At 37.7% G+C, this 27,575-nt stretch overlaps 2 protein-coding genes across 2 annotated transcripts; one reads left to right on the top strand and one right to left on the bottom strand.

The window, feature by feature from the left end:
- Positions 1-459: 459 nt before the first annotated feature.
- On the bottom strand, positions 460-26,791 carry LOC134816348 (structural maintenance of chromosomes protein 4-like). Its single transcript, XM_063825149.1, has 26 exons — positions 26,556-26,791; positions 26,215-26,344; positions 25,729-25,838; positions 25,276-25,467; positions 24,946-25,122; positions 22,911-23,075; positions 20,944-21,071; positions 20,699-20,796; positions 20,363-20,556; positions 20,138-20,229; positions 19,844-19,973; positions 19,602-19,713; positions 19,300-19,480; positions 18,862-19,030; positions 15,443-15,564; positions 12,567-12,739; positions 12,177-12,295; positions 9,497-9,607; positions 8,837-9,143; positions 8,347-8,501; positions 7,886-8,059; positions 6,483-6,665; positions 2,209-2,364; positions 1,903-2,058; positions 1,632-1,736; positions 460-1,393 (listed from the first exon to the last, which is right to left on the bottom strand). Exons 1-26 carry the CDS (start codon positions 26,724-26,726, stop codon positions 1,253-1,255), a joined length of 3,951 nt encoding a protein of 1,316 aa, XP_063681219.1. The 5' UTR covers positions 26,727-26,791; the 3' UTR covers positions 460-1,252.
- LOC134816352 (sulfotransferase 1C2-like) lies at positions 15,860-19,216 on the top strand. Its single transcript, XM_063825162.1, has 8 exons — positions 15,860-15,989; positions 16,178-16,240; positions 16,455-16,569; positions 16,776-16,876; positions 17,010-17,190; positions 17,655-17,792; positions 17,981-18,099; positions 18,260-19,216. Exons 1-8 carry the CDS (start codon positions 15,867-15,869, stop codon positions 18,419-18,421), a joined length of 1,002 nt encoding a protein of 333 aa, XP_063681232.1. The 5' UTR covers positions 15,860-15,866; the 3' UTR covers positions 18,422-19,216.
- Positions 26,792-27,575: the final 784 nt, after the last annotated feature.

Genomic DNA, 27,575 nt, shown 5'->3' with positions numbered 1-27,575 from the left:
GTAATGACACAGAAGGAAGGTAAGGTTGCGGAGATGATGGATGAGTTGGACCCGCCAAAACCTGAAGAGACTCGACCTGAATCTAAATCTCATCAAGAGATCTAAATCTCAACAAGAGACACCGGGGGAGGAACTCTATCACGTGTCTATGACGTGTAGCAGCTTCAGCAATTATGAAGCAGATAGATTGCCACTAATCACAAAATATAACTGTCTATTCAGAGTAGAACTTTTTTGTAATCATGATGATTTCGAAATTGCTTATTGCTTCTTCTTAGGCTCCGTTGTAAGCAATTTTCGCCGTAGCTGTTTAGGATTTTGTTTTACTTTTGGAAAAAAGATTTTATCCAGAAAAATAACGTAATTATCATTTCCCAGATATAGACTGTACTTTTATAGCATTTCGACTATTAACTTATTAATATTCGATTCTATCTACTGAAAAATAAATACAATTTTATAATTAAGTGTAGAACTAAATTGTGGTTATTAGTTTGACAAAATGTATCAAATAATTTATAATTTCTATGGTGCCATTTGAATTCAAGTTTATATGCTTAAAAGTGAGCATAGTGCTCCACAAACTCAAAAGAAAAGAAATAAAATATCACAACAACAACAAAAAACCGATCCTAATCTCAGATCACCAATAAGGTTTAAGAATAATTTCATGTTCGTACTAGTCTAGGGGCTTTAGCGTCGCACTCCAGAAAATAGCTTTTAAACTTATTTTTGCAACATGTCATTGAAATAAAACAAACATAATATCCCAATACAAATGTAACACATATTCTATATTATATAAGTTTGTGGTATATTTCTCTCCTGTTTTTTTAATAGCAGGCACAGAAACTGGCCTAAATCCGACCTTGAGGCCTCAGTGCGGCCCTATAATAAGCAGGGCGAACTTGAGCCACCCTCCCCCGCCCCAAACTTAAGCAGATCGTTCATGAGCAACTACAGAGGAAACCACGTGACAACCCTACAGGACACGTGACAACCCTACAGGACACGTGACAACCCTACATGACACGTGACAACCCTACAGGACACGTGACAACCCTACAGGACACGTGACAACCCTACAAGACACGTGACAACCCTACAGGACACGTGACAACCCTACATGACACGTGACAACCCTACAGGACACGTGACAACCCTACAGGACACGTGACAACCCTACAAGACACGTGACAACCCTACAGGACACGTGACAACCCTACAAGACACGTGACAACATAAGGTCACACTACACAGCAATGGTGTTGGGGTTGATGGTCACACTCTTGGTGGCGTTTTCTGTCTTGTAGATTCCGATTAGATGGTCGCCTAGTTCGAACATGTTGTTCCTCAGACTTATAATGATGAACTGCGCGTTTTTTGTTCGCTCCTAGGGTAATTGGGCCGGTTAGAAAAGGGCAGATAATATAATGGGAAATATAAATCAATTACAAATCAAGTAAATCTCAACTTTTAAATTACTATTCGAGTCAAACATCCCAGTAATCAGTATCTCCAACGATGTTTTGAACTAATTTAATAGAAATTTTTACCGGTACCCTGTAGACTTAGATGTATTGAACTAGATAATCGTATGTTATTTCGATTAAGAAGTACATAGTTTGTACCTTGATGTAGTGAGCAACTATGCTGACGTTCTTGAAGTCCAGCGCAGCGTCAATCTCATCCATAACATAGAGTGGAGATGGCTTGTAGTGATGGAGTGCAAATACCTGGGTTATTGGGGTTATAGGTTATATATATATTTACGGAATATTCATTTCATCTCAGTAAAGATGAATGAATTGACAAAAAAGTCAGAATGAAGGAATGAACGGAATTCAGCAACTTGATGCGGATTCGAAAAATATTTAAACAAGAACCGTAATCTGAACCCACCAAAGCTAAAGAACTGAGAGTCTTCTCTCCGCCAGACAGGTTACTGATATTTTTCCAGGACTTCTTAGGAGGCCTGACACTGAATACAATACCCTCACTAAAGGGGTCCAGAGTGTCAACCAGTTCCAACTCTGCGTCTCCTCCCAAAGTTATCATCTGGTGGGTGGTTCAGTTGTTAACTTCAGGGTTTCAACTAAACTGTGTGAAAAGTTTGAGATTCCAGCAGATTGGAATTTACCTAGCATCAGGTAATTAATGTTGTAATCATTAAAAGAGAAAAAGATAAGCTGCACTCTAACGGCTAACCTGGTACATCTCCTTGAGCTTATTAGTGATGACCAGGAACCCGGCCATGAATTCGGACAGTCTCTTCTTTCTGAGTCGCTCGTGTTCGTCGCGCGCAGTGTCACGTGCTGATGTTATCTGGTTCAGCTCCGCCACCTTGTCTTCCCACGCTGCGTGCTGAGGAGCGGGCTTAGTGAACCAGGGAATATTTTCTAGGACTTACTATCAATTGTACAGTGTGTGTACTGCTCTTATCTCCTATCTCTTATCTCTTATCTCGATGTATTCTATATTCATGGACGCATTTAATACGTTGTGTGAAATATTTGAACTTTTATTTTTACTATCTGCATTGGCAAATCTACCAACTTTATCTATACTATAATTTAAACTTGACGAAATTTCCCCGGCAACGGGGACATAGAAGAAAAAACACCGAAAATCGACCTCAAAATGACCCTCTGGTGATGCCAAACCCAGCTCGCAAATGGAGTTGAAACCTCGCCATTTTTAGCAGGGTTGTAGAAAAAGGATAGGAATAGGCTATAGCATTCTCAGAATTTTGATTTAGGCTTTAGATTTTTTACAATTAACGTCGGAAGTGAGGTAAAATAACCGTTAGAATAATGTCGTTATTTTAGCAAAAGTTTACTGCGCTGTTGCGTAGCAACGTTAAAATGCACGTGCGCGAGCAAAAACATCTTAACTACGTGCGTTGTTATGCTGTATGCTACGTCATAATTTCAAAACTAGCTCACATTTACGCTCACGCTATGACTTATATTCATAACTTTGGTTGTGATTTGTATTTTTTGATGCGGTAAAAAGTATCGTTTTGGGAATCCGAATACTAACAACGCTGTCGCCATTGTTAAATAAATTCCATTATGTCTACTGTATAACAGAGCTGTATGATGAAGAGAAATTAAAACATAACTGATTTTTAAAATTTCCTCGAACAAAGCTTTCGACTAGCGGGTTTCTAGTTTATTATATGTTTATCATATGTTTATTACGGGTAAACCGCCCCTAAAATGTCACCCACCCCTAAAACGCCACTCTTGATTGATTGGATCCCATCTTCTTAGAAAGTATCTTACCTAATCATTTGTAACTCCTAAACATAAAAAAATATCATTCAGACCCTGCCACATCCTGAAATTGAATCTAAATGATGCCATAAGGGCATTTTTTTCACTTTGTACGAATTTTTTACTTTTGAAAAAAAGCGCACAATTTTATAACTCTGGAATTCATTAATATTAACTCGGTTTTGGTCTAGGATAGTGATATTTACATATTTTAGCAACTTTGTACATATGACTGGAGATATGGAAAGTTATACATTACTCAATATTACTACCCTCCCCTAAAATGTCACCTGGCCGCCCCCTAAAATGTAATTTTATCAGATTCTGGCTTTGAGACTACAAGCACCATAAAATGGAGGTACCAGCCTATTAAACATCATATTTAGCATCTAATGGTAATATTGGAAAGCTTTGGCAGCTCAAGGAATTAGTTTTATTTTATTAATCGCAATAAACATCCCCTAAAATGTCTAATTATCCCCCCTAAAATGTCATTTTAACCTGATCAAATTACTCAGGCTTTTCCTAAGACGCAATGCATACTCACATTTCGTTAATAGTTGATGTTAATAATTAACAAGTGCCAAAACAAGAGCTATTATCGCACACCATGCGAACAAAATACAAATTTGACATTTTAGGGGAGAAAAAAATGACATTTTAGGGGGCATATCATAGGTTTACCATAAACTAGTAAGTACCAAAAACCGTAGTTTTTGACATTCAATTTTGCTAAAAGCAGTCAAATCTAGTCTATAGAGAAGGTCAGATCGATTACTGGGTTGGCTTAGTTAACTACAGGTCACTAAAATTGCCAAAATGCAGGATGATGTTAAAAATCCCAAAAAATGCAATTAAAACATGCAATTTGCAGTTAAAATCACATTGAATCCATTTCTTTTGTGCCAATTGTTAGTTTATAACTAGATAATCTAACTACAGGTGTAAATTTTGTTGACTGAATTACTGTTTTGCCGTAAGTTCTGGGTATTCAAAAAAAAGTCCCCAAAATGTCACAAAAAGTAAATTGACTAAATTCCACCACTTTTTTCAACAGAGAGAGAAATTCTGGTCGACACCTCTCAGAAATAGGTTATATTTGTCCCAGAAGTGATTAAAATTAATAATTGAGCAACATTCTGAGTGCTACACAACCTGTTTTAGCTGACGTTTTAGGGGTGGTGCACGTGACATAGAGCCGTGAGCCGGCTAGCCGACGGCAATCGGCTGGCTAAGAGAAAAAATCGGCTGGCTAGCCGGCTAAGCCGGCTAAAACTGGGAATGGGATTACCAGATCCTAATATCAGATATTGTACCAACAATTTTTATTTTGCTAATATTACTATTTTGTATTAAAATTGATTGGCTTATACTTTATGTTTCTTTATACTTTATGTCGATTTTAAGGGCAAAACTTGAAATGGAAGGTAACAAGTGATACAATTTCATAACTTCAATAATAAGTTAGTCAATAATAAGTTAGGAAATTCTCACTGGTCAGAGTCAATCTCTAATTTACTTATAAAACTTAACAAAAGATCTCTGTTACGATTAATGAGCATAATGGCTTTTAAATTGTCTGATGAGATCTTTGATCTCCTCTTGTTTACAGTCAGCCCTGCTGCTGACCATGTTCTTTCTACATCAGCAGCGGATGCAGGAACCGGAAATATAGCGCATGCTAATTTTGAAAGAGGGGGCAATGTATCACTACGACATTTCCAAAATTTAAGAGTGTCCATCTTGGACAGAAAGTTTTTAGGGCACTGCAAGGCCTCATATACTTTAATTTCGTCTTTAAGACGATCCGTCTATCGGTTTGAGTCTTGTTCAGTTGACACCTTCCTTGACACCTTAGCCGATCGGCTAGCCGATGGCAATCGGCTGGCTAAGCCGGCAATTTCAATCGGCTGGCTAAGCCGGCTTAGCCGGCTAGCTCACGCCTTTAACGTGACATTTTAGGAGGTGATTACGGTTTTGAGGTAATTCCTTTAGTGAGCGAATGTTTTCAAGTAGCTTAATGTTTTAATAAGACAAAACAAATAGTACTAGTGACAAAAGATAAATCAGGCCTCCTGTACATTTTGTAATTATCACACATATAGAGTTGACATTTTAGGGGTGGTGTTTTAAAAGTGACTCCATTTCAACGTCAAATAAATTGTACCTGATTTTATTTTCAAATCTCCAAATCTTCCTGGCAGGCTAGAAAAAGGTTTAAATATTATTCCTAGACACTTCAGAACCCTGTAAATTTAGCCCTAACTCGGCAATCTGGGCCCAAAAAACAGGTGACGTTTTAGGGGCGGTTTACCCGTATATGTTTTAAATAATTGTTTCCGAGCTATAATTCAGATTGAACAAAGATGTATACAATTGAAGCGAGACGTGACGAGACGCGACACTACCCAAGTAAACATTTTCCCACGCAAATAGTGAGCGACGACCCCCTCCCCCTGCGTTTTTGTTGAATAAAGTCCGATTCTCTCGGTACAGACACTGGGTACGATATGTAGAGTCATATTCTACCTTCTGAGTAACCTAACTGATCGGTAATACTATTTTACTTCGATTTTGTCGGGTGATATTACATTTAATTGAGTGTGTCTATAGAGCAAGTATTTCTCGGCTACAAAGTACATTTAAGGCACATTATACTACAGAACACTACTTCTTGCCATGAATCAAATACAGTAGTGTCCGAATCTTGGATCATGCCCATTTGAGTAGCGCAGTGGGGAGGGGGGGGGGGCTGGAGAGTTGCTGGTAAACATTAAAAACCGAATACATGATTGTGTAGCATTAGTCGTTTCTGAGAATACGTAGAAAAACTCTGTTTAAGAAATCAATCGATTAAGCCCTAATACGACATCTTTTAACGACAACTACAACCCCCCCGGCCCCCAACACTCCTCAGTAGAGTACCTCACAGTCCACGCACTAAATTCTAGATATAATACTATTGAACAAATCAACGTAGTAAGAACCTGCGTTACAATGCTATATTATCTGGCAGCGTTCTCTATTCAGCTGCAGCCATTTTGCTAACCCCCATTTAGTTACCGTTACTATTCAGAGAACTGCTGAGTAATCGGTAAGTAATGTGAAAATATTTAAATCGAAAGGAGCACTTAGTGGAGCCTACATAATATTGAGCAATAACCTGAACTGAAATAATTTTCTAGAGTTAAGTAGGTGGCTTACTTTTAACAGATATTCCTTGATAACGGCCATGTTTGGTTGTTTCTGTTTCAGAGCTTCCTCCAGCACCGCTATCTCGTACTCCAACCCCTTAGCGTCTACATTCTCCAGCTCCACAGCTTCAAGAGTTTTCAGGGGCTCCAGGTCGGGTTCTCCGGGGATGTTTTGTAATGCGTGTTTGCTCATCTGGAATGTTGTTTAGTGTTACTACTATAAGGAACAAAACTGGGACTATAAGGATCAAACCTGGGACTATAAGGATCAAACCTGGGACTATAAGGATCAAACCTGGGACTATAAGGATCAAAACTGGGACTATAAGGATCAAACCTGGGACTATAAGGATCAAACCTGGCCTGGGACTATAAGGATCAAACCTGGCCTGGGACTATAAGGATCAAACCTGGGACTATAAGGATCAAAACTGGGACTATAAGGATCAAACCTGGGACTATAAGGATCAAACCTGGGACTATAAGGATCAAACCTGGGACTATAAGGATCAAACCTGGGACTATAAGGATCAAAACTGGGACTATAAGGAACAAAACTGGGACTATAAGGATCAAACCTGGGACTATAAGGATCAAAACTGGGACTATAAGGATCAAAACTGGGACTATAAGGAACAAAACTGGGACTATAAGGAACAAAACTGGGACTATAAGGAACAAAACTGGGACTATAAGGAACAAAACTGGGACTATAAGGATCAAACCTGGGACTATAAGGATCAAAACTGGGACTATAAGGATCAAAACTGGGACTATAAGGAACAAAACTGGGACTATAAGGATCAAACCTGGGACTATAAGGAACAAAACTGGGACTATAAGGAACAAAACTGGGACTATAAGGAACAAAACTGGGACTATAAGGAACAAAACTGGGACTATAAGGAACAAAACTGGGACTATAAGGAACAAAACTGGGACTATAAGGAACAAAACTGGGACTATAAGGAACAAAACTGGGACTATAAGGAACAAAACTGGGACTATAAGGATCAAAACTGGGACTATAAGGAACAAAACTGGGACTATAAGGAACAAAACTGGGACTATAAGGATCAAACCTGGGACTATAAGGAACAAAACTGGGACTATAAGGAACAAAACTGGGACTATAAGGAACAAAACTGGGACTATAAGGATCAAAACTGGGACTATAAGGAACAAAACTGGGACTATAAGGAACAAAACTGGGACTATAAGGAACAAAACTGGGACTATAAGGAACAAAACTGGGACTATAAGGAACAAAACTGGGACTATAAGGAACAAAACTGGGAAGATAGCCAAGTAAAAGCTTTGAAAGCGACTGTTACCAATCGCCTATAATGGAAGCCACCGATAAAGTATGGGAGCAAATCACATAAATTATATTAATATCATGTCATAACGTACCTCTTTCTTCCAATGCCTGATTTTAGATCCGTTTTCTTTAATCACTCCATCGTATTTATCAATAGCGTGCCTGTAATCAACTGTTTTCTGTTCGTGAGCTTCTAGACTGCTCTCCAGACCAGCAAGCTCTGCTTTTAGTCCTTCCATCTTAGCATCTTGCTCCTTCATTTTCTCCTGATTAATTAGGAATTTAATTAAGTGGTTTGGGTTGATCAGGTAACTTTATGCTACGTACTTTTGTAGTTGGTTGTGACAGAAGTCTGTCGAACGATTTGTTTTGGTTGTACATTGTACAAACAGCACTTTCTCATTTTAATTCTGAATAAATGAGCAAAAATGACACCTTTTTGAATCACCAAAATTCTTCACAAGATAATAATATCAAGTTATTATAAGCCATACCTTACCTCCAAATTACCCAAATTAACTAATTAAGAACAATTAAACATCATAGCTGGTACCTGACACATGTTGTCCTTCTCCACCACCACCTCCGCCTGCTCCTCAATCTTCTGGAACTCCGTCTTCAGCTCCTCCGTGTGAGTCTGAGCCTCTGACAGCTCAGCCTCTATTTCAGATATTGACTTCTCCAGTTTCTCCTTGTTTCGTGTTAGTCCTAGTGACCAGGGTTACGTTATTTACATTAGATCATTTGAGTTGAATGTAATATTAATTGGTGGATTGCAGACTTAACAGTCTTAAGTTTTAAAGACTTTATTAATATTACGATAAACTTACAAATGTTTTATAAATTTCAAAGGCGGATTGTAGACTTTCGCACAACATTCGATAAACTTAAATGAGATAAATAGATTTTCAAAGGATGGATTGTAGACTTTCGCACCACATTCAATTATCTCGATGGATTTAAAAACATATCATTTTCAACACCAAGTCGGCACCAAAAGGAATGCAAAGCCGGAAAAAGTGATAATGTTTTGAAGGCCACACCTTTAAGAGCAACTTTAATCTTGGTCATTTGATCATGGACACTGTCAATTTCAGTGTCTGTCTTCTTCGCGGAATCCTGGTGAGGTTTTAACTTCTTGCTATGTAGATCCTTCAGATCCTTGTCGCACTTCTTGATCAAATCATCTTTTTTCTGAGCCTTCAGGGAAACTTCATCTAACTTCGACTGGTGCCCGTTTATCTTCTTCTGTATTTCATCGATCTTATTCTCGTCAGGAACAATAGCTTTTAACTGTTCTTGTAAAAGAGGGATCTCTTTTTGAAGACTACTTTGTTGCTTCATGTAACTCTGAAATGTTTAATCCTTTGTTGAGTAGTGAGACTCAGGATCTACCGAAAAGACAATGATTTTACTGAGATGCATCACGCGTATTGTTTTATAAAACAATGGAGATATTAGGTTATATAATCTAGAAACGTGAGTAAAATTACCGTCTTATTGTGATGGGTGCAATGAGTAACTCCTGAAATTATCGTTAAAACGAGACTTGAACAAACCAGGAACGAGTCTAGCGCCGGCCACAACCCTACGCTCATAAAATGATAAGACCAACTCTCGACCATTCCTTCGTTTTTATAATGGTCAACCTCGATTAACCGTGTCTCAAATCTCAATTAACATTGAATGATTCTATAATTTACCTTGATTGCTTGTTCGCTCTTTTGTTTCGTGAACTTGTCAGCGGACAATGTCTTGAGTAGACCCCTTACTTCGTGTTCTAACTTCGTCTTGTTCGGTCCGATTTCTTCAAGCTGTAGTATTAAGGTAACACTTGATAAAAGTGCTATACAGTATACAGGGGCCACCATATAGCTGTAGTGTAAGGTAACACTTGATCAAAGTGCTATACAGTATACAGGGGCCACCATATAGCTGTAGTGTAAGGTAACACTTGATAAAAGTGCTATACAGTATACAGGGGCCACCATATAGCTGTAGTGTAAGGTAACACTTGATAAAAGTGCTATACAGTATACAGGGGCCACCATATAGCTGTAGTATTAAGGTAACACTTGATCAAAGTGCTATACAGTATACAGGGGCCACCATATAGCTGTAGTATAAGGTAACACTTGATAAAAGTGCTATACAGTATAAAGGGGCCACCATATAGCTGTAGTGTAAGGTAACACTTGATAAAAGTGCTATACAGTATACAGGGGCCACCATATAGCTGTAGTATTAAGGTAACACTTTATCAGTGCTATACAGTATACAGGGGTCACCATATAGCTGTAGTGTAAGGTAACACTTGATCAAAGTGCTATACAGTATACAGGGGCCACCATATAGCTGTAGTATTAAGGTAACACTTTATCAGTGCTATACAGTATACAGGGGCCACCATATAGTTGTAGTGTAAGGTAACACTTGATCAAAGTGCTATACAGTATACAGGGGCCACCATATAGCTGTAGTGTAAGGTAACACTTGATCAAAGTGCTATACAGTATACAGGGGCCACCATACAGTTGTAGTGTAAGGTAACACTTGATCAAAGTGCTATACAGTATACAGGGGCCACCATATAGCTGTAGTATTAAGGTAACACTTGATCAAAGTGCTATACAGTATACAGGGGCCACCATATAGCTGTAGTGTAAGGTAACACTTGATAAAAGTGCTATACAGTATACAGGGGCCACCATATAGCTGTAGTGTAAGGTAACACTTGATAAAAGTGCTATACAGTATACAGGGGCCACCATATAGCTGTAGTATTAAGGTAACACTTGATAAAAGTGCTATACAGTATACAGGGGCCACCATATAGCTGTAGTGTAAGGTAACACTTGATAAAAGTGCTATACAGTATACAGGGGCCACCATATAGCTGTAGTATAAGGTAACACTTGATAAAAGTGCTATACAGTATACAGGGGCCACCATATAGCTGTAGTATAAGGTAACACTTGATAAAAGTGCTATACAGTATACAGGGGCCACCATATAGCTGTAGTATAAGGTAACACTTGATAAAAGTGCTATACAGTATACAGGGGCCACCATATAGCTGTAGTATAAGGTAACACTTGATAAAAGTGCTATACAGTATACAGGGGTCACCATATAGCTGTAGTATTAAGGTAACACTTGATCAAAGTGCTATACAGTATACAGGGGCCACCATATAGCTGTAGTGTAAGGTAACACTTGATAAAAGTGCTATACAGTATACAGGGGCCACCATATAGCTGTAGTGTAAGGTAACACTTGATAAAAGTGCTATACAGTATACAGGGGCCACCATATAGCTGTAGTATTAAGGTAACACTTGATAAAAGTGCTATACAGTATACAGGGGCCACCATATAGCTGTAGTATTAAGGTAACACTTGATAAAAGTGCTATACAGTATACAGGGGCCACCATATAGCTGTAGTGTAAGGTAACACTTGATAAAAGTGCTATACAGTATACAGGGGCCACCATATAGCTGTAGTGTAAGGTAACACTTGATCAAAGTGCTATACAGTATACAGGGGCCACCATATAGCTGTAGTGTAAGGTAACACTTGATAAAAGTGCTATACAGTATACAGAGGCCACCATATAGCTGTAGTGTAAGGTAACACTTGATAAAAGTGCTATACAGTATACAGGGGCCACCATATAGCTGTAGTGTAAGGTAACACTTGATAAAAGTGCTATACAGTATACAGGGGCCACCATATAGCTGTAGTGTAAGGTAACACTTGATAAAAGTGCTATACAGTATACAGGGGCCACCATATAGCTGTAGTATTAAGGTAACACTTGATAAAAGTGCTATACAGTATACAGGGGCCACCATATAGCTGTAGTATAAGGTAACACTTGATAAAAGTGCTATACAGTATACAGGGGCCACCATATAGCTGTAGTGTAAGGTAACACTTGATAAAAGTGCTATACAGTATACAGGGGCCACCATATAGCTGTAGTGTAAGGTAACACTTGATCAAAGTGCTATACAGTATACAGGGGCCACCATATAGCTGTAGTGTAAGGTAACACTTGATCAAAGTGCTATACAGTATACAGGGGCCACCATATAGCTGTAGTATTAAGGTAACACTTGATCAAAGTGCTATACAGTATACAGGGGCCACCATATAGCTGTAGTGTAAGGTAACACTTGATAAAAGTGCTATACAGTATACAGGGGCCACCATATAGATATCTTATAATCAGATGATGAGATGACCATAATAGTAATCTCAAGTTAAACTTAATAGGTTATCTCAACTTCATAGGGAGAAAATTAGATTTAAATGAAATGAACAACCAATAATGTCTTACGAATGTTCTCGCAATTTTAAGAACTAGAAAGTTACTCACCCTCCTCTGATCACTGTTGATTTCATCACTCATTTTGTCGACCTCTTTTGGGTCAATGTCACAGGTCACCTTGCTCATAAGCCCTTTGATCACTGAGTTACCCCCACCAGCCATAGTACCTATCAGGATAAAACAACAAACATAACCACTAATAACCACTAATATAACCACTAATATAACCACTAATAACCATTATCAGGGTATAATACACTTACACTTCACAGAGGTTTAAAAATTGTATCGCATCCTAAAATTATATCGTGTCCTACGATGGCGTTTCTCTTGTATCTCATATGGTCACTTTTCAACCACAACAATTATGTAAAGTCTGTATAACGTCGTTGACAAAAGCCGACAAATACCTGTTTCAGAACACAAATTTAACCATACCTGAGATATCGATCATAACCCCGTCCAAAGTGACGACCCTCCATCTCTTAGTCTTGCCGTACGCAATCTTCTTAGCCAGATCAGTGTTGGGAGCAACCAGGGTGTCTCTGAGAGCGTAGTAGAACGCTCCACTGTACCTGGTACCATCTCGCTGCTTTATCAGGTCGTATAACCTGAAGAGAGGGGGAGGTTAAGAGGTTAAGAGGGCGAGGTTCAGCGGTTAAGAGGGGAGGTTAAGAGGTTAAGAGGGGTTGGTTAAGAGGTTAATAGGGCGAAGTTAGGAGGTTAAGGGGACTGGGGAACAGTTTGGTTGGTTGAACTTCCAACTCTGGACCGGTTATCTAAAATCAACTCAGAATATGGCCCGTAAGTGCTCTACGTAACTATATGGTCTTGATTTAGCACCAGAAAAACTATAGCATAGGTTGTCGAATGTACAGTTAGGGGCTAGTCCGGGTAGTCCCACTGTTAAAATCTAGTTGTCACTAAGTTACCAGCTAGTTGATATCTCATGAGCCTCCACCTAAACTGTACTGATAGCATAATTACAGCTCCAGCCACCAAACTGGCTACCAACAGTTAAAAGTGATAATATTTAAACAGCACAAACAAAGACCCGGTACTGATACCACTAACACAGTACTAACAGTTATATTATTGGCAATTGATCGGTGTAGTTGGTGTTGCACTGCACTGCTAATGATATCACGTTGTACGTGTAATGTAAATAGTGTGGATATATGTGCGAATATTCTAATAACTGTTAAAGCACAAACCAAGACCCGGTACTGATACCACTAACACTAACACAGTACTAACGCTACAGTACACTAACAGTGCAGCTAACTAGTTATAGTTATAACTAGTTATATTATTATCAGCCTCATCACATGACACGTCTCTCTAACATGTGCGGAGTCCTCTAAAGTGCATGTTAGTGTATAAAAAGTGTCAGTTTAGGGTATACTAGTGTCCGTTATTGTATACTTCTTGTACCAGCTTACCATGCTAGTGTCCGTTATTGTATACTTCTTGTACCAGCTGTAACCATGACCCTTCTTGTTACCATGACTGTAAGTTATCAAGTTTGCATCTTAATGCCGCATGTTCCGCATATTGTGCGGTACCATTTTGCAATGCGCATAAATACATGATACCGCAGTTAAATAACATGATACCGCAGTTAAATAACATGATACCGCAGTTAAATAACATGATACCGCAGTTAAATAACATGATACCGCAGTTAAATAACATGATACCGCAGTTAAATAACATGATACCGCAGTTAAATACCATGATACCGCAGTTAAATAACATGATACCGCAGTTAAATAACATGATACCGCAGTTAAATAACATGATACCGCAGTTAAATAACATGATACCGCAGTTAAATAACATGATACCGCAGTTAAATAACATGATACCGCAGTTAAATACCATGATACCGCAGTTAAATAACATGATACCGCAGTTAAATAACATGATACCGCAGTTAAATACCATGATACCGCAGTTAAATAACATGATACCGCAGTTAAATACCATGATACCGCAGTTAAATAACATGATACCGCAGTTAAATAACATGATACCGCAGTTAAATAACATGATACCGCAGTTAAATAACATGATACCGCAGTTAAATAACATGATACCGCAGTTAAATAACATGATACCGCAGTTAAATAACATGATACCGCAGTTAAATAACATGATACCGCAGTTAAATAACATGATACCGCAGTTAAATAACATGATACCGCAGTTAAATACCATGATACCGCAGTTAAATAACATGATACCGCAGTTAAATAACATGATACCGCAGTTAAATAACATGATACCGCAGTTAAATAACATGATACCGCAGTTAAATAACATGATACCGCAGTTAAATAACATGATACCGCAGTTAAATACCATGATACCGCAGTTAAATAACATGATACCGCAGTTAAATAACATGATACCGCAGTTAAATACCATGATACCGCAGTTAAATAACATGATACCGCAGTTAAATACCATGATACCGCAGTTAAATAACATGATACCGCAGTTAAATAACATGATACCGCAGTTAAATAACATGATACCGCAGTTAAATACCATGATACCGCAGTTAAATAACATGATACCGCAGTTAAATAACATGATACCGCAGTTAAATAACATGATACCGCAGTTAAATAACATGATACCGCAGTTAAATAACATGATACCGCAGTTAAATAACATGATACCGCAGTTAAATAACATGATACCGCAGTTAAATAACATGATACCGCAGTTAAATACCATGATACCGCAGTTAAATAACATGATACCGCAGTTAAATAACATGATACCGCAGTTAAATAACATGATACCGCAGTTAAATAACATGATACCGCAGTTAAATAACATGATACCGCAGTTAAATAACATGATACCGCAGTTAAATAACATGATACCGCAGTTAAATAACATGATACCGCAGTTAAATAACATGATACCGCAGTTAAATACCATGATACCGCAGTTAAATAACATGATACCGCAGTTAAATAACATGATACCGCAGTTAAATAACATGATACCGCAGTTAAATAACATGATACCGCAGTTAAATAACATGATACCGCAGTTAAATAACATGATACCGCAGTTAAATACCATGATACCGCAGTTAAATAACATGATACCGCAGTTAAATAACATGATACCGCAGTTAAATAACATGATACCGCAGTTAAATAACATGATACCGCAGTTAAATACCATGATACCGCAGTTAAATAACATGATACCGCAGTTAAATAACATGATACCGTAGTTAAATAACATGATACCGTAGTTAAATAACATGATACTTTATCAGTGTGAGTTACCTGTGTGAGTTAGGAGGAGTATCGAGCTTGTTTTCTGCTTTTCTTGCGTACGATTCCATCTTGTCCAGGGCTATGAAAGTAGCGATCCCCAAGTTGTTTTTCTTGATGAACTCAAGCGCTTTCTGAGGATAAATGTTTTTTACTAATCACTTAATCGATCACTTTTATCGTGGTCAAGCACTTTTTAAACCGTATTCCAATGTTAGAGACTAATGCCTCTGAATTGGTGAGGACCGTTCATTTCAGATAACTGTTCCTGATGTATTGGCTGCTACTGTACCCGATATTGCTACTATTTCAGATAACTGTTCCTGATGTATTGGCTGCTACTGTACCCGATATTGCTACTATTTCAGATAACTGTTCCTGATGTATTGGCTGCTACTGTACCCGATATTGCTACTATTTCAGATAACTGTTCCTGATGTATTGGCTGCTACTGTACCCGATATTGCTACTGAAGAAGGTAGTGTCCGGCTGGTTGCAACGTTTGTTCAAATATCTGTCACAGTATGATACATTTAGACGCAAAGTTATCTATCCTAAAGTGAGTTTGAACCTTAACTTTTTGTTTATTTGTCAGTCTCACTTTTGATAATGTCGAGGTTTTGTTAATCTTATCCTTGAACTAGATGACAAAGTTCTTAGTGGAATGTAATCATTTCATATTATGTTAATATGGGTTACCCCTTTTAACCAATAACATGAATTTAACGAAATATCTACAAACTGCAGCTAGGTATCCGCTACGATCAGAGCATCAAGCGCACATTGGACAGACCAATTCTACACGCAGAGGTAGGATACAGTATGATACAATAGGATACAGTAGGATACAGTAGGATACAGTAGGATACAGTAGGATACAGTAGGATACAGTAGGATACAGTAGGATACAGTAGGATACAGCAGAGGTAGGATACGCAATCAAAGTTGAGTATTGTCTAACTCTCATCCTAAGATTAACATTTTACAAGGGGTTGCGTCACTGTCTGAAATTAATACCAAACAGATAGACGGAGGCAAATACCATTTGCCGGTATTCGCAAATCAGACCCGGATTGATGATCTCCGTAGATCGAGACTGAGGGAGAATGATGTCCTTGTAATCACCTACCCCAAATCTGGTAGAGTGTTTAGTTCTTTACATTCGTAATTTTGTAACCCTCACGATATCGTGTTTAAGTAATACCCGGTGAAATGGAAGCTCATCTTGTTTTCTACTTGGGCTTTTTAAAATAAAGATGTGCTGAATGTTCGGACTAAATGGTAATAATAATTTGAATAAAAAGCTGAAAAATGAAACACAAAATGACACAAGGTCCCTGCTCAGGTACACATTTGTGCGGGTACATAGTGAAGCTGTTAGCAGAAAGACGGACTACAATCATGCAGGACCCAATGGTTCTGCCATTCTACGAGCTTATCCAACAGGTCGGCAGGAACCAATTTGCCATTCATAATCATTTTCGTATCCCTGAATCACCCAATTTCGCGAAAAAGTGACCTGCCCAAGAAAAACTGATTCGAGTGTGTTTGAATCACAATAAAATAATTCCATTGACAGTCGAAGTTGGACTCCGTTCCAGCTACAACACAGCGAATCCTAAAAACCCACCTCCCTCTCTCCCTCGTCCCACCATGTGTCGACTCAACCATCCAGAACAAGGTCATTTTCTGTCTCCGGGATCCTAAAGATGCCTGCGTATCTTACTACAAGTTCACTCTCAGTCTTGACGTTTTGACAGGTACAAATAATATGTAATAAATGACACTATTTGAAATAGTTAGCGTAAAAGCAACTTTAAGTTACGCAAAATACAATGACTCTCGGGGTATGAACTGGTACAATCAAGTTTTATAAGTTTTATAAGTTTTATAAGTTTTATAAGTTTTATAAGTTTTATAAGTTTTATAAGTTTTATAAGTTTTATAAGTTTTATAAGTTTTATAAGTTTTATAAGTTTTATAAGTTTTATAAGTTTTATAAGTTTTATAAGTTTTATAAGTTTTTTGATAACGTTTTAAAAGTTTTATAAGTTCTACAATCAATAAGTTTTATAAAGATATTGGTGAGTACAGACGTTTTTTAATTCCCTTATTTTGTGGACTGACCGATTAAACGAAAACTACCTTAATAAAGGACACATTCTACATCTGTCTGGTAACATCTCTCATGTGTAGCTTATATATTAAACGTTTGATTTGTCAGGGCCAGTTTACGAGACTTTTGATGACTGGGTAGAGTTGTGGTTATTAGGTTTCGTGGACTATGGGGACTGGTTTGATTTTGTGCTTCCTTACTGGGAACAGAGACACAGGGACAACTTCCTCTTCGTTACTTACGAGGGTTAGTATTAGGCTGTTTACACGGCTCATTAGGGTCCTGTGTGATTCTATAAATATTACTACATTTGCTATATTGGTTGTATAAGACTATTCATCGAATAAATCCGTACTAAGATATGTATATTTTCTTGCCTTAATAATCGATTGACAAACACAAACATTGCGAGGATCACACGAACAAATGTTCAGACATCTTACAAGAGCCGGAGACGGTAATAGAGAACATAGCAGGCTTCCTGGGGTACACTACCACTAAAGAGGAGGTGGAGGACATTAAGGAGAAGATCAAGTTCTCAAACATGAAACAGGTTAATATGCAAATACTGAAAAATGAAGACTTTATAAATAAGATCGCAAAGGATAGACAGATACTTTGAAATGTGATAATCCTTATGACGCCTTATGCTATACGATCACGCGTACGTGGACGTTTTAAAGAGATCATGAGTAACAGAAAGTACATTACAGATGTTGGAGAAGACCTCGAAGAAACCAGTAACAAGTCTGATGAGAGAGGGGAAAACTGGGTCCAGCAAAACAGCTTTCAATGAACGACAACATTTCCTATTTAATAGACTTTTCAAAGAAAGGATGGCTGGGAAAGGATTTGACATCTACAATTTCGATTGAGCACTTCTCTCCTTGGATTAATAAACGATACCATGAACATGAATCATATTGCACTTCTAAAGCTATTTATTTTACAGATCTTTCAAAAATGTGCTAGATGATAATCACTACTCTAGAGACCTCTGTTAGAGACCTCTATTAGAGAACTCTATTAGAGACCTCTATTACAGACCTCTATTAGAGACCTCTATTAGAGACCTCTATTAGAGAACTCTATTAGAGAACTCTATTAGAGACCTCTATTAGAGACCTCTATTAGATACCTCTATTAGAGACCTCTATTAGAGACCTCTATTAGAGACCTCTATTAGAGAACTGTATTAGAGACCTCTATTAGAGACCTCTATTAGAGACCTCTATTAGAGAACTCTATTAGAGAACTCTATTGGAGACCTCTACAGTCTACAGCCATTTAGCTGTCCAACTGCTCTGCCACAAACCTGGGCTGTGTCCATGTTGTCACACACAATATTGTTGAGAGCACCACAAGCTGTAGAAACGGCCACGTCGTACTTGTCTCCTATAGTCCCCAGGTCTCCCAGACGACCACACAGTCCTGGCAATCTGCCAGCTGTTTTCTCTCGCAGCAACCCTTCTAGGAGTCTACTCCTGGGGTGACGAGTGTTTACATTTTTATAAAACATCGTTTGTCGATCGTTATATTTCAAATCCAATCATTAGGTCGCCGGTCGTTACTAATTATAGGTTATGTATTTGTTTATGTTATTTCAGCCAATAGTAGGATAGCTTTATATTCAATGTTAAAGTAAATATTTTATGTGTGAATAACAATCCAAAAATTGTTGTGTTCTGACTCCAAATAAAAGGCACAGAAAACTATAACCTAAATTTCTGCTCCAAAAAAACAATATGCTAACCTGGTAGAAGCAGCATTGAGTGCAGACTTAGCCTCACTAAACTTAGTTTTGTTATCAGCGAGTCTGGTAGAGAGCGTCTTCTCCTCCTTGATCAGCTCATCTAGCTGGTTTTGTTGCTCGTTAACCCTCTTCTCGTTCTGAGGAACTGTCTTCAGGAGCTCCTTAGCTTTACCCGTCTCCTCTGAATACGGAGTTGTGTTCACAAAACTATTGTTAGATCCAGATTAACCAACAACACTGCCCTAATTGTTGAGAGTTAACCCCCCCCCCCCCCCCCAACTCCCTCCCCGACATTAACAAACCCTTGTAGGATTTAGTGACTCGCTCCATGTTTTGTCTCGCCTCCTCCAGCTGCTGTTCTTTCTTCGTTTTCTCCTGGGTCAGCAGATCCATCTCCGATTGGCTTATGTTTACCTGCCAGGTTAGAACGATTCAGGACACAGAACAACTTTCATTCTCCAACAACCAAATGACATAAAATCTCCTCAGGGCAAATATGAAGCCAGCTGGAGGATTTTCTTAAAATTCTTAATCCGTAACCAACCTTGGACTGCCACTGGTTGACGACTTTCTTTATCTCCATCAGTTCACCAGAGATAACCTCTCTCTGCTCATTTATCTTCTTGATCTGCGGCTGGATCTCCTGTTTCAGGGCCTCCAACTCAGCTTCTTTTCTAAATTAGGGAGGGCGATTAGAGGACGATATATATAGCAGAATACAGGTGGAATTAATATTCAGTACATATTGAGTACAATATTCACATGACACACAATATTCACATGACACATTCCTATATTGATAAAGCCAGTATCATTCAAAATGAAGATGCTGACATACCTGACTTTGTCCTCATCAAGACAACGTAGTCTATCGCTAAGTTGCTCCAGCTCGTCAGTACTCTTAGTAGGCAGGTCTACTAGTTCCTCCAACTGTGGAGACAATTGTTAAAGTTCAGTTTTAAGCAAATTGTAATTCTAATGATCTTTGATAAATCAGTTAACATTGATTATTTAATAATTTAATGATATTTTAATGATAATTAGGTCCCTGTTAGATGCTTACCTTTTTCTTTTCACCTCCAACTTTTGAAGTCAACTTCTTTATTTTCGCCTTGTTGTGCTTTAAATCTTCCCTAACTTTTAGATCACGTTTTTCAAACTCCTCAAATTCCTTTTTCGCTTTCTCGGAGGCTCTCACAACTTTTGCAAGCAACTTTTTCTCGGACACCATTCCATTTTCTAGTTCTGTTTTCTTGTCTAGTAAGATAAAATTCGTTTAAACTTTGAGCTATATAAGTAAATAGTAAATCTTTTGCCAAGATAAAGATCTATGATTTAAGAAACGACAACATTTAAACTTTAAAGAGAACAACATAGAGGGAATATAAAGGGAACGAACCAAACACTTCCTTAGCTTCTTTATTAACTTCGTTCAGGATATTTTCTTGTTCTGTCTTCTTCTCTTGAGCTTTCTCGATTAGTTTAGTGCACTCGTGGCTGTTTTGTAAGAATTATAAGTCACAAAACGTCAATACAGCGATGCTGTAGCAACAGTGTTCATGAATTGAGATAATAAACTAAAATAGCAGCTACATTCTGTGATTCTACACTAAACTAAGTCTGTAGAGTGTAAGTATAATTTACATGAAGGTCTGAGAGAGGGTGTATTTCTTGAGGGTGAGCTCATTGTCTTGTCTGATAAATTCACAGGCTTCGTTCTTAGGTCCTTCCAGGCTTTCCTTTTCTTTTTCTGCTGTTTTCACACGATTGAGCTGAAAAAATGGTTTAAAAGGTTAAGCAAGTTCTTACACCGAATCAAAGTGGGTATTTTCCCAAAATCTTGATCTGAAATACCAACCAAGCTGGATATCCGGAGCAGAAATTACAATGTAATAGCTGACAGTGAAGTGACAAAAACATCCTATATACTATTCACCTTCATGTCAGCAAAAATAAAAACATTTTTAGATAAATTTAAGCTATTTTGATTTGGCGCGAAACTTTTGTGAGTGCTAACGGCGACATGCTGTACAATAAAATGTCAGCGCGGCTTACAGTAGCGGCGGCCAAAATTTTGCATTCCAGTAGATGTTTTCTTCTCAAAACTGTAAAAATGTCGCTTTTCAAAACTATGATTATGCGGACAAATTTGATTCTAAATATTGCAAAAAGGTAGGTGCGTGCGCGAGTTTACATAGATAATATGCTATACTGCCTATATCTGTTGCCTGAAACCTAACAGAAGAGCTATAAAGGGACAACAACGGAAGACTATCTGAGGCGTTCCAGGAGCAGGCAGAAGAGCTACATCAAGCGAGAATAGGGATGTTGGCCATGCAGCAAATGCAGATGTACCTTTTTCAGGTGGTCTTCTCGCCGAGCTTGAGGGTGAAGACATAACTGATTTATCCTGATTTTATTATGAATATGTTTTAAAGCAGACTATTTTAATATTTACTCTATTTTTACTCTTGAAACGATATTGTTTTTATTGTTTGTCACACGGCAAAAGTACACAATTCACCGTTAAATGAGTAGATATTAGGCTATCCATTATCAGTATGAAATCTTTTATCTAGATAAACAGATAAAGATTTAGGTTTTATCTAGATAAAACCGATAAAACCGATAATTTTTCTGCTGATGGCCAAAGCCAAAATGTTTTCCAAATTTCACAAAAACTAATTGTCAAATTTTATCACTGTTTACCAGTAATCTTGGTAAAGTACCACTTCCTTTCAATTTTGAAAATATTAGAGCATCAGTTTTCTGAATAGAAGTGCACCAGTTCTCTTCAAAACAGTAGACCAACGGTTTTCTTCTCCTAGGAACAGTAGTGTACCAGTTCTCTTCAAAACAGTAGACCACCGGTTTCCCTCTCTTGAGAACAGTAGTGTTCTATCAGTTCTCTTCAAAACAGTAGACCAACGGTTTCCTTCTCCTGAGAACAGTAACGCACTAGTTCTCTTCAAAACAGTAGACCAACGGTTTCCTTCTCCTGAGATCAGTAGTGCACTTGTTCTCTTCAAAACAGTAGGCCAACGGTTTCCTCGTCACATTGATTCCATTCTAAATTCTAGCCATAAACAAAACAAACATTACCAGATAACTCCGTTTACCATTTGACATGTTCCAGTGCGAACGAGGCCTTCCCCGGACAAATCCTTGAAAGCCAGTCTTCTCTAGCTGAAGTCCGAACAGTATAATTTATCTGATAAAGTGTATTACAAAGGTGCTCTGCTGATAATTGTAGTAAAGTAATTAATAATTGCCAAAAAAATGACTGCTGGCGAGGCTTGAACCGGAGGACAGGTGATCGGTCAACCGCGCCGTTAACCGCCGAGCTACGAGAGGCTTATCAGTTTTACAATATGTAACAATCTATGCTTGACAAAAATACGCGCACGAACGTAACTTTTCTTTATTTATGGATCCAAATAATAGCGACATTTTTACAATTCTGAGAAATAAACCTCGCGCGACATAAAGCGACATTTTTACAATTTCGTTTACAATTTTGCTAGAACACCTCTTGCATTCTGGTATTGACTTTATTCCCGCGATGCTAAATTTAAGACAATTTACCAAGGAAGCATCAAATATTGCCTCACCTTCTCGCCCCTAACATCATTCAGTTCCTCCACCTTCAGTGTGAGCTCCTCAATCGGTTGTTTGTACACACTTGTACCGATTATATCTTCCATGTATTCCAACATTCCGTCCTCGTGCTCATTTGGCGCTTTCGGCTTCATCAAAGAGATCTGCTCCACTTCCCCCTGGTTAATGGATGGCTTGATAAACGAGAGAAATATAATACCACGTAACACAAACAATAATAGTATATTTTCATATGGAACCTTTACAGAACCAAAATTTCACAGTTTTGACATAATTTCTGTCCTACTGTGACCAATTAGCGTGTAAACTGTGGATAGCACAAGATACGATTAGGGTATTAAAAGTCTTCCTTTCCTTTCCTAAATTCCTTACATGCTCCTCCTCTCTTACACCCTTTTCACTCACTTCATTTCACTCATTCAAATCATATCTTATTACCACAGTATCTGCCAAAACCAACATGGCCCATGTGGACGGGGGCCTTACCTTCAGTGAAGGCCGATGATCAACAAATAGCGATGTTAGAGATTGGTGGGAACAAACCCTGACCTCTTTTTCCACCTTCGGGACCACTCTCGCAAATACGAGAGGAATGACCCCGGGGCGGGCCCCATTGGTTTTAGTAGGTTGCATATTTTCTTTAAATTTTAAAAAATTAAAAAATTAAAAAATAAGTCAGAATCCCAGAGAAAGCTTTTTAAATGGAAAATCACCAAAATGTAGGGAAATTTTCAAATATAATATTTCCCGGTCAAAAACTGCATATTTTGGACGTAATTTTATAGTTTCGAAAATTTAACTGATTTTTATAGTTTTGACTGAAATTTTCTGAACACAAGTTTGACAGATTGGATGAAGTTTTTGCCCAGAAACCAATTAGTCAGTTAATTAATGATGGTATGAAACCAAATTGAGGTACTGGGAGTCAAAATCCCGAATACAATTTCAAAATCATATTGTCGTTTGAGGTGCTGGAAGTTTGATTTCGGTCGGAGGAAGCCCACAGCAGAAAGCTTAACAAAACGAAAAGTTGTATTTTCAAAAGTCTGTCCCATTTTCAAATATGAAATTTTCTGAACACAAGTTTGACAGATTGGATGAAATTTTTGCAAAGAAACCAATGAGTCAGATAATTGATGATGGTATGAAACCAAATTGAGGTACTGGGAGTCAAAATCCCGAATAAAATTTCAAAATCATATTGTCCCAATCTCTGTCCCATTTTCAGTTTTTGAAGATGAAATTTCCAGGACCGAAATTTTATAGTTTTGACTGATTTTTTCACCCATAAACAATTAGTAAGTCAACTATAGATGGCATGTGACACGACTGAGGTGCTGGAAGTTTGATTTCGGTCGGCGGAAGCCCACAGCAGAAAGCTTAACAAAACGAAAAGTTGTATTTTCAAAAGTCTGTCCCATTTTCAAATATGAAATTTTCTGAACACAAGTTTGACAGATTGGATGAAATTTTTGCCCAGAAACCAATTAGTCAGTTAATTAATGATGGTATGAAACCAAATTGAGGTACTGGGAGTCAAAATCCCGAATAAAATTTCAAAATCATATTGTCCCAATCTCTGCCCCATTTTCAGTTTTTGAAGATGAAATTTCCAGGACCGAAATTTTATAGTTTTGACTGATTTTTTCACCTATAACCAATTATTAAGTCAACTATAGATGGCATGTGACACGATTGAGGTGCTGGAAGTTTGATTTCGGTCGGCGGAAGCCCACAGCAGAAAGCTTAACAAAACGAAAAGTTGTATTTTCAAAAGTCTGTCCCATTTTCAAATATGAAATTTTCTGAACACAAGTTTGACAGATTGGATGAAATTTTCGCCCAGAGACCAATTAGTCAGTTAATTGATGATGAACATTTTAAAATGGTCAAAATTATAACATTTCCTGAACCGAAATATAAAAAATTTAACAAAATGTTTGTCCAGTGATAACTAAGTCAGTTAACAAAGAAAGAACCTGTAATATAATAATAGCTGTAAATACCTGTAAGCATAGTACTATTAACCTGTAGTATAAGGAATCTGTTGTGGTCGAGATCAATACCAGAGGCTCGGAGAAGGGTGGCAACTTCTTTAACTGTGGACGATTTGCCATTTATATTGTATGTTGATGTGTTGTTCTTTGTAGCTGTACGTGATACGTAGAACTCAGAGCCTGGCACTACTTCAAACTCATTATCATTCTGCAGGTTGAGGGGTGAGTTAGAGAGAGAGGGTTATATTTCAAGATATGTATTTAAACCTGGGCCATACTCAACGGCATTTAAGTCTTTTATTGTTAAATTCAAAGCATGTGGTACCACCACTAAAACCGTGGATCATCATATATAACTCACAATATCCCGTATCATCTGGAAGTGAACCTCAACAGTACAGCTCGTACAATTTGGATGTTGTTCGCTGTTGTGGATCAGGACACTCAACTTCTTGCTCCGGATTTTAGCACTTCGATATCCAAACACAAAGAGCATACTGTCTATTACGTTACTCTTCCCACTTCCGTTAGGTCCAATTATACAGGAGAAATTCTGAGGGAGCATGGTTACTGGTTACTGGTTAGGTCCGACTGTATACAAGGGTTCAATGAAAGACATAGCAACTTAGGCTCTACTTTGTGAGAGCAAGGGGACCTTATCTAAAAGATAAAGCCTGAACTTCTTTTACAATTTCTGTGCCATAAACGAACTGGTATTCACAGTGCCACATAACATATAATACTAATATAACACTAATATAATGATTTTAACACTTAACAGCCAATAAATTATGAGGCTTTTAAAGAATCTGACCTTGTGAAATGGTCCTAGTTCTTGAGTTCCAGCGTAGGATTTGAAGTTGTGGTTAACAATCTTACTGATCATAAGACGTTCCTGCACTGTGGCAACAGATGGCTCTGGAGCTGAAAAACAAGAAATGTAAAAGGTGATATTTGTAGTTGATGTAAAATAATTGATATAATAGAGGGGCTACATTAGATCTGCAGATTCAAACCACTGACGCGCATTACAACTAATTTTACAACAACAAATAAACACATTCATTGAGTTTATTTTAACCTGGTTAATCAGTCCAAAGCCAGACTAAATAGCATGTAAGGTTGTGGCTCAAATCTCAATAAATAGCAAAGCAGAAAATTAAGTATCCACAAACAACTACAACTGTGTAAACAATTAAACACTGAGTATAAATGATTAGTACATTCAATCAATTATCTAATAAGTTTTCAATGATTTATTTGAATAAAGTTTTATAATAATAATAATCAATTATCAAACCTTCCATTTTAACTTCAGCACTGTTGTTATCGTTATCTGTAAGAGCTTCTTTTTCCGTGGTTGTATCTTTTTCCTCATCTGCTGAGTCTGGCGTTTCCATGGCCACATCAGTAACAGTGTTATCTGGTTCCTGTTTTTCATTTGCACAGTATTATGCGATACAATGCTTTAATTAAATGACCAATGAACATTAAATATTTTCATCTCAAATGAAAAATATTGTGCACTGAAAATGATGCACCACATATTTGCACAGAACAGTGTATAAAGCATGATAGTTTTATGAATCAATATTATTAATATTATTTACAGTAAAAAAAGACACATGGCACATTGCTTACTATTTCTGGCTTCTCATCTGTTTCATCTTTGTCAGTTCTGTTTGAATCATCCATGTCAAAAGAAAGCAATCCTATAGCTGTAGATTTATTAAAATCAAGCCGAACAAAATTTGATCTGTTCTGTGCAATTCTAATCGGAGCGAGTTTGTATAGATTTCTTATTCGCAACATTGTTAAACAACTGATAGATTAGAAGAAAATAATTCAATTTCAAAGATTTGACAGTCTCCAAAAATTGCGATACAGTCTGTGGAATTCGAGTGTGGACCAGTCCACTGACATTAAGCAACTCATATTGTAGTAACATTTATCATTTAGTATATCAAAATATGTCATTGTAATTTTGCATGGCTGAAATGTAACGCTTGATTTATATATATGATAATTAATTAAATTTTCAAATAAACTTGTGTCTATGACTTGATGGTATGCAAATCCTATCTCAGCATACCTGTTTGCTGACTGGTCAGGGGACTGCATATAACCATTTCCAGTATCATCAAAAACTATTCAAAAGCATCCATGTCCCTGGTTCCCTGCCTGTCCTTGAAGTGGACTAATATCATTTTTGTTTAAAGATATTGCATGCCACATATTCAAATAGATCAAATTTGTCAAACAGTATTATATATACAATAAATTAAATCAAGTGATGCAATTTGCAGAGCACAATCGTAAATCATGAGCAATAAATATCATCTATCCCTCGTAGCTCTTCTCCTCAGGTATCAGGTGATCCACACTCCTCTTGCTGATATATCGAGCCTAGCCTTATCAGCATTGTTGCCCTTTTGTTGGAAGTTGGCTGATTTTATAATAGGTGTTAACAGGGACTCAATCCTCACATCCTTGGTCACCAGCCTAAGGTATTCAGCAACTGAGTCTCTCACGTTGTTATGACAGTAGTTCACATACCCCCCCTCTTACAGTTGAGAATATGATTGTGATCATTCTTGGCTCCATAATTACAGAATCTTGGGGTGTTAGGGAGATTCCAACCATACCGGAAATGAGCAGCAT

Source organism: Bolinopsis microptera, chromosome 6 (genome assembly GCF_026151205.1).
Source record: "Bolinopsis microptera isolate Bmic1 chromosome 6, MBARI_Bmic_1.0, whole genome shotgun sequence".
Classification (NCBI taxonomy): Eukaryota; Metazoa; Ctenophora; class Tentaculata; order Lobata; family Bolinopsidae; genus Bolinopsis; species Bolinopsis microptera.
This window is presented reverse-complemented; position numbering and strand designations above follow the sequence as displayed.